Here is a 6925-nt window from a genome sequence, read left to right as displayed (position 1 = left end):
GGTCGGGTTTTGGGGCAGGGGCTTAGAGCAAGGTAGGACGGGGGCTTGGGGCACGCACGTAAAACGTAGCCAGGGCGCTCTTCCGGCTGGCTTCGGTGTTCTTCTTGCCCAGAGTGATCAGCTTCTCGGCCAGTCGTTGGGCTTCCTTGGCCTTGGCCCATGTGGTGGTGATCGACTCGTGCGTGAAGAGGGAGGTGACCAGGTTGCGGAGGAGAGCTTGTCGGTGCGACGACTTGCGGCTCAGGTGGCGGTATTTGGCTGCGCCTCCGGCCATGATGCTGGTTTATCGGAGGGGGTTGTGGTGGTGGTGGTGAGTGAGTGAGTGAGTGAGTGAGAGTTGTAGGTTGGGCGGTTTCTCTACCCCCCGGTTATTGGGTGTAAGAGGCTGGAGCGGAAGCGGTTTCGAGGTGGATATCCGATCGAGTTGAGGGTGATATTCGAATTGAAGAGATACGAAGGGGGTATATGGTTGTGTAGGTGGGTGAATGAAGGGGTTGAGTCTGGGTGTGTTAAGGGTCGTGGTTATCGATTCATGCGGTTTGAAGTTCTGCGCACTGCAAGAGAAGCAAAAGATTCGGCGTTTGCCCGCATCGGCCAATCGGAGTCCGTGTCGACGGCTGGCCCCGGTCCCGCGCGTTGTTGGAATCGCTGTTACTACTCTTGGACTTGCAACAATGCATTACTTCAGTTTCTGTGGGCAACTTCTCGGGGTAAATCCTGCTTTCTCAGTTATTCAGAGGACTAAGGTATTGTACTTTATTTGAATCATATTTTCACATTGTCGCCTATTGGATTCAATCCACATCTACTATCCCGAAGACCTTGCCAGTCTGCAACCTTCTTCCGTCGCTCAATCTCTCCCCGCCTGCTTGAACTGTCCCGGTCAATAGCACTGCACCCTGCAGGCTTGCGAAACTTCGAACGGGTGTTCTCCAGCCAGTCACTGGCCTTATCTCCCAAATGGGCTTCTTCACAGGCTTTGTAAGTCGGACTCTACCCCCGATACTTATTCCCTGGATACTATTCCTAGACACCCCAGCCACGCCTAAATCCTACACGCCGTCCACGAAGCTAACCTCAGCTCTAGGCGAGTGGATTCGCCTTGACCACGACCGTCCTCTACCTGACCGTTCAAGTCCATCGGTACAACCGTCTCGAGCAACGCAACGCGATCCGCGACCAGACCCGCGCGTTGACCTGGCTGGCCTCGTCGACCGGCGCCTACGATCGCCGCTTGATCCCCAGCGAGACCGAGAAGCTGCAGGAGCTGTCGCCCAAACGCACCCAGCCGACGCTGTCCGATTTACTCAAGCACCGCTGGAACACGGAGGTGGAGACCCTGGCGAACAAGGCCTACGAGGCTAGCTGGGAGGACGTGCGGGATATGGCGGTGGAAGGGTGGAGCTCGGCAATGAGGCTGGTGAAGAACGAGTAGAGGGGGTGTGGATGTGGTTTTTTCTTAGAAGGGGGTTTGATTTTGTTATGTGTGTCATGCTTGGGCTTGTATGCTATCGGGAGTGGTTTGTGTCTCTGATACCCTTGATTTGTTGTTGGTACTTTGAAAAGTTTGGGAAGTTCTTCTACTGTGTTCTCCGCGAAGTAATTATTGCTCGTCGTTTTGGATGTGACAGAAAGTCTGGTGTAGACAGACTATCGGCATTAGTATAGATGGCCGCGGCGAAGGCCGGATATTGCCCTCCGCGCGCAGTGGCATCTGGTTTGAACCCTCAAGCTCCAGTTCCAGCAGTACCCATTCCAGGTCCGTATGCCTGGTGAGCTAGCATGAAAGCCACCTGCAGGCGAAAAGGTCATACCAGCTGATCTCTTGCCAGAGATAATCATAAGGGGGACGAAGTTCGAGTGCGAGCCCACATCTGCTTGTTCAGCCCGCCTCTGCTGTAGTCTCTGTCGCCGTGCTCACACTATCAGTATCGCTCCAGATGTCCTGACTCTCCCGCTCCACAGCACGCATAGCCTGGGCGACCTCCTCCAACTTGGCCACGACATCCAGAACGCCGTTGTTCACACGATCAAAGTACCGGTCGTTAGCCTCGCGTCTCTCGCGCGCAAGAAGAATATCCTTCTCCGTCTCCTCATCCAGATTCCGAGCCGCGCCGCCGTCCTCCACGGGACCCGACTCCCCAGATACACCAGGGCCAGCAACGCCCCGTGCCCCTTGGCCCTGCGGGGCAGCAGCAGCAGCAGCTCCTTTAGCCGGCGGAGCGGCCTCTTTCGTATCGACGGCCTTGTCATCGGCGGCCTCGCTGCGTGCCCACGCCTGCGCGAGCTTAAGCTGCTTGGCCCGGAGATCCTCCAAGGCCTCGGAATGCTTCTCCCCGAACACATGCTCGCCCGTGGTGGCACTCAGCTCCACCTCCGAGAGCGCGCTCTGCATCTCTTGCCAGATCACATCGGAGCCGTCAATATCCCCCTTTGACTGCTTGCGAGTGAGGAAGGGAGAGCCAAAGGTGCCGCCGCCAGAGGTCTCGAGGCCGCCGCCGCGGGCGGACCGGTTCCGATGCAGCGGCGGCGATTGACTGCCTCCTCGGCCTGGTCCAGGTCCCGGCCCTGTCCGACCACCACCGGGGCTGACGCCGACGGATGCCGGGGGCGGCGGGATTGAGATGTTGGAGGCATTGTGTGAGGGGGGACCTTGGAACAGGACTGGTGGGGGAAGTCGCTGGGAGCTTATCTTCCGGAGGGTTTCCATGCGGGGATCCATCTTGGGATCCATGCGGAGAGTGTTGGAGGCCATTGTGTTTTGGGGTTTATGTTGGATTGTGGACTGGTGATTATAATTAAGGCATTATACTTGGGTTCTTTGGGTAATAGCCCAAGTTTGTAGTATGAAAGATCAAGATAGCGATGAGGCTGTGGTTGGAGCCAATAAGTTTGTATAAGTCCGTAAGGTACGGTAAGTTTAGGGGCAGTTGATAAGTTAACATGCATGATGTTCCATCCGGGGTCTTATCGTTATCGATGGACTCTTCCCAGATGAAGTAAACCGACGGGCGGTGGAGACCGGCAGATTCGGAGCGGAGAAAAGGTCTGCCGTGGGCAGTCTCGCTTAGCGGCCGTTTAGGGCGAAGGCGCACAGCAGAACATTTTCGATCTAGTCGAGCGACCGCCGGCCGTGAAAGGAAGACCCCCCCTTTGACCTTTCGACTTCTCGACATCCATCCGCCCATCCAGCCTTTCGGCATCTCCATCAGTCGGTACGTATTGACGGCTTTCCTATCATTGCTATCATTCTCTGCGTCTGGTTTTCCATGTTCCCCGGTTTTTGCGTGAGATCGAAGGTGCAACCTTCCCCGAGAGAGGGAAAGAGTCCCACCGCCGATAGATATTTCTCGCCTTCAAGATTCACCAGTACGATACTTCGACATCCATTTCGCCTCCCGTCCATTCAATCAGGAACAGCAAGAGGATGCACGTGAAGGGAACATCGAGAAGCGGAGGGATCCGATCGAATACCGAGCAATGAATAAAGATGGACGGCACCGATGGACACACACCGCAATGCACATTTCGCGATCCGCGCATACTCTGTGGAACTTGGAAAACCAGGAACTACGCGATGACCCAATTGAAGGAAAGCAAAGACATCTAACGCCTTATTCTTTTGCTGCTGCAGTTTTCAGTCCTCCGCACATAATCCGACAAGATGGGTAAGGGACAGCCCCGTGGTTTGAACGCCGCCCGCAAGCTCGCGACCACCCGTCGTGAGAACCGTTGGGCCGACTTGCACTACAAGAAGCGCCTTCTCGGTACCGCCTACAAGTCCTCCCCCTTCGGTGGTGCTTCCCACGCCAAGGGTATCGTCCTCGAGAAGGTCGGTGTTGAGGCCAAGCAGCCCAACTCCGCTATCCGCAAGTGTGTCAAGGTCCAGCTCATCAAGAACGGCAAGAAGGTCACTGCTTTCGGTGGGTCATCCCTCTCTCCCTACTTGTGTGTTCTGTGGTGGATTCTCGGAGACGATCATCTGGATAGGTCCATGGGTTGCGCATTGAGTGCGACGTGAGGGACAAGAGGTGGCGACAACGAGAATATACATCACAGCGACTACACAGAACCACAATCTATATAATTGAGCATCCCGCTGACCTTGACCCCCCTCTACAGTCCCCAATGACGGTTGCTTGAACTTCATCGATGAGAACGACGAGGTCCTCCTCGCCGGTTTCGGTCGTAAGGGTAAGGCCAAGGGTGATATTCCCGGTGTCCGCTTCAAGGTCGTCAAGGTCTCCGGTGTTGGTCTCATGGCCCTCTGGAAGGAGAAGAAGGAGAAGCCCCGCTCTTAAGCAACCCACTACCACCAACACAAAGCAAGATGCTGGCTGCTACTCCGGGGGAATCATGATATTTTTTCCCGGAGGGAGGATCTCTCTCTTGGGGGGGCCCATTCCATAGCAAGAATAAAAACTTATCGGCTTGGGAGGCGACACTTTTTTTCTTCTATGGTCTGGAATCTTTTTTTCTCTTTCTGTAATGGTTCAAAGCAAAGAAAGGGGCTGGATGAGAAAGACACCCTGCAAATACAAACCCAATATTTGCGGCTTTCACTACGATTGTTATATCCATAAAAACATGGCGCCATGATTGATTTCCTTGGGAAGGGCCCAAAATATCAAATTCTTTCAAAAAAAAATTACATAGCTCGGTATTCTCGACGTAGTTTTTGGAAATGCTCGATCATACTCATACTAGGTCGCTGCAGACCGCATTCGATGAGTCCCTTTGTGTACCAAACGCCTTGGGTATCGTCTCTCATATTGTCTATGATAATTCCTTACGCCTTTTATATCCATTTTGGCATGTGACCTTTCTCCGGCCATGAGAGATCCAATTGTTCATAAATCCGCTTTTCTTTTGCCATTGTAATTTTTTATCTGATTCTGCCTTTATTGGCCAGGCTTCAGACACTGATATCCTCCTTGCGGTAGTGATCCGACACAATACGGTACAGATAAGATGGCGCATGTCCTCCCCTAAAACAGAAGTAAGTGGTCAGTACTAAGTCAAACAGTGCGGAAACCGTCACAAGAGATGGAACGTACAAGTTCGTAATGTAGAGGTCAATCAGTTCTGCCGGAACATAGTCGTACAGCGGGTTCTGCACGTCAATCTGATCCACCAAGTCGCCATCCTCATAGCTGATGACCTTGCTGGCGTCTCCGTACTCAATCAACGAGTCGAAGTCAAACGGATAGACCGGGCTCAACTTGTACACACCGCTCACCACAACAACAGGGGTCTGATGCACCTTCGCGGCGCGAGCGATGACCCGAGTACCGGCTGAGGCGACCAGTCCACCGTTGGCCAGGACGGAGTGCGTGCCTAGGATAACCTTGTTGACACGGGACATCAGGGCAAATACCGCGGAGTCGGGGATGAGGATGACGGTGATGCCCAGAGCGATCAAAGGCTTCTGGAAGGATTCAGTGCTCAGAAGTTCGTCGTCGTAGGGGTTGGCCCCGCTGACGGTTGCGTGCGTCGCCTCGTGGTTGTTGGGGAAGGCTTCGGCATGGATGACCGTGAACTTCCGCTTGGCCGCAGCTTTCAGCAGGAATTTCTGGACCGTGGTCGATGAGGTGTGAGTGAGAATAATTTCGTTGGAGTGGATGTGGTCCAGAGCATAGGCCGCGATCTGGTCGTCGACCTGCGTCAGTTCGTCGATGATTTCGCTGATACCGTCCAGAACTTCCGCCCGAATGTCTTTGCTGGGCGCGTGGCCTAATAGCCGACCGGAGGGCGACGCGGACACAGGGGTTCCAGGCAGGGAGTTCTCGGTGTCGGGGTGCGAAAGCAGACTAAACATAGAGATCGGGGCGGCGGTCAGGGCAGGCAAGGGTTGTCTCGATGCGCCACGGTCGGAGCCGTCATGGCGAGCGGAAAGAACATCGGTGGGATCTATGGTAATCCTTCGTCGTTAGTGCCGGCTTCGTCTTGAACCAGACATGCTACAAGGCAGATGCCATACCGTCGAGACCACGAGGGGTTTGAGGTTGGCTTTCAGAGCCAGCTTCGCTAAGGTTGAAGTCGCCCTCACGGTCGTCTTCGGCCTCGTCACGAATCAATCCGAGCACGCGCCTGACGATGTTGCCGACCACCATCTCCCGGGGCTGAGCTGCCATGAGCCGTCTTCCAACATTCTGCACCCGCTCAATCAACTTGTTGGCATCGTTTGTTCTAGAGGCCGATATAACACCGCGCAGCAGATATGCAGTCGCAGTAGCACACGATCTGGAATGGCGGATTTGTCTGCGCTTGAGGAGCCTGGGGGTATGTCAGTACAGCTTCGATCTCAGTTGCAACCAGCCGGCGCGTGGTGAATGACACGCACGAGATCAGATTGTCAATGGATGTGTCAATGGGGTTGGTCCTCAATGTCTTGAGGAAGGACGCCAGGCCGGGCGTCAAGGGCCCCGAAGTAGCAGGCATTTTGTTTTTGACGTTAAATTAGACTGCCAAGGGCTCTGATCCAGCGATTCAAAGTCTAATCTAGACGGAAGGTCACCAAGCTTCAATGGTGTTTTGGAGCTATATGCAGCATTAGTGAGGCAGAACGGTGGAGTCATCGGGTTGGTCGCACAAGTCGCATACCAGGGAAACTCGTTGGGAAGTGTTAGCGCACTCGCAACAACTGTCAGCTCGCAAAATGGTCGCCTCAGAGTAAATTCCCGAAGAAAGCGACTTCCTTCTGTAGAAAGAGGTCGAGGTAGGTGTAGAGAGGACTGTGCAGCCGAGCAGGGAGAGAAGAAAGAGGGGAGGGGGAGAGTAGGAGGAAGTGAAAGGCGGAAGAGCCAACCTTAGAGTGGGATGGATGTGACGGAGGGAGATTTTGCCCGCTCGGCCCAACGAACCATCGCAGTAGCAGCCGTAGTAGCAGCCGTAGCAGCAGCCCATACATACAAGCAAATAATAC

At 54.5% G+C, this 6925-nt stretch overlaps 5 protein-coding genes across 5 annotated transcripts in view; 2 read left to right on the top strand and 3 right to left on the bottom strand.

Annotated features, from left to right (window-relative positions):
- Positions 1-528, bottom strand: part of BO95DRAFT_414380 (mitochondrial 54S ribosomal protein bL17m) — a 1053-nt gene extending 525 nt beyond the window's left edge. Inside the window, exon 1 of the mRNA XM_025584310.1 lies at positions 59-528. Within this exon, the coding sequence (XP_025441999.1) occupies positions 59-274 (216 nt within the window). The 5' untranslated portion in view covers positions 275-528. The remainder of the gene's footprint in view (positions 1-58) is intronic.
- Positions 529-862: 334 nt separating this feature from the next.
- Positions 863-1659, top strand: BO95DRAFT_142503 (MICOS complex subunit Mic12 family protein). The gene is made up of 2 exons (XM_025580592.1): positions 863-981; positions 1088-1659. Exons 1-2 carry the CDS (start codon positions 961-963, stop codon positions 1433-1435), a joined length of 369 nt encoding a protein of 122 aa, XP_025441998.1. The 5' UTR covers positions 863-960; the 3' UTR covers positions 1436-1659.
- Positions 1660-1915: 256 nt separating this feature from the next.
- On the bottom strand, positions 1916-2722 carry BO95DRAFT_330691 (DUF5315 domain-containing protein; the record flags this gene model as incomplete). The annotated part of the gene is made up of 1 exon (XM_025581905.1): positions 1916-2722. A coding segment is annotated over one exon (807 nt), but the record flags the coding sequence as incomplete, so codon positions are not given.
- A 921-nt stretch (positions 2723-3643) lies between these two features.
- rps23 (40S ribosomal protein uS12) lies at positions 3644-4452 on the top strand. Its single transcript, XM_025586605.1, has 2 exons — positions 3644-3923; positions 4123-4452. Exons 1-2 carry the CDS (start codon positions 3665-3667, stop codon positions 4299-4301), a joined length of 438 nt encoding a protein of 145 aa, XP_025441996.1. The 5' UTR covers positions 3644-3664; the 3' UTR covers positions 4302-4452.
- Positions 4453-4735: 283 nt separating this feature from the next.
- BO95DRAFT_473782 (translation initiation factor eIF2B subunit beta) lies at positions 4736-6815 on the bottom strand. The gene is made up of 5 exons (XM_025589748.1): positions 6604-6815; positions 6344-6540; positions 5981-6276; positions 5058-5910; positions 4736-4988 (listed from the first exon to the last, which is right to left on the bottom strand). The coding sequence occupies exons 2-5, from the start codon at positions 6439-6441 to the stop codon at positions 4916-4918; spliced, it is 1320 nt and encodes a 439-aa protein (XP_025441995.1). The 5' UTR covers positions 6442-6540; positions 6604-6815; the 3' UTR covers positions 4736-4915.
- Positions 6816-6925: the final 110 nt, after the last annotated feature.

Source organism: Aspergillus brunneoviolaceus (genome assembly GCF_003184695.1).
Source record: "Aspergillus brunneoviolaceus CBS 621.78 unplaced genomic scaffold BO95scaffold_36, whole genome shotgun sequence".
NCBI classification, from domain to species: Eukaryota; Fungi; Ascomycota; class Eurotiomycetes; order Eurotiales; family Aspergillaceae; genus Aspergillus; species Aspergillus brunneoviolaceus.
Note: the sequence above shows the minus strand (reverse complement) of the source record. Positions and strands in the feature narration are given on the sequence as shown.

Excerpts from the sequence above, each read along its gene's own strand:
- BO95DRAFT_142503 (XM_025580592.1), top strand. The coding sequence starts at position 961 with ATGGGCTTCTTCACAGGCTTT. Across the intron at positions 982-1,087 it reads TGGGCTTCTTCACAGGCTTT|GCGAGTGGATTCGCCTTGAC; the intron begins GTAAGTCGGACT and ends CCTCAGCTCTAG.
- rps23 (XM_025586605.1), top strand. The coding sequence starts at position 3,665 with ATGGGTAAGGGACAGCCCCGTGGTTTGAACGCCGCCCGCAAGCTCGCG. Across the intron at positions 3,924-4,122 it reads CAAGAAGGTCACTGCTTTCG|TCCCCAATGACGGTTGCTTG; the intron begins GTGGGTCATCCC and ends CCCCCTCTACAG.
- BO95DRAFT_473782 (XM_025589748.1), bottom strand. The coding sequence starts at position 6,441 with ATGCCTGCTACTTCGGGGCCCTTGACGCCCGGCCTGGCGTCCTTCCTC. Across the intron at positions 6,277-6,343 it reads TCCATTGACAATCTGATCTC|GCTCCTCAAGCGCAGACAAA; the intron begins GTGCGTGTCATT and ends ACATACCCCCAG. Across the intron at positions 4,989-5,057 it reads GACCTCTACATTACGAACTT|GGGAGGACATGCGCCATCTT; the intron begins GTACGTTCCATC and ends CTTCTGTTTTAG.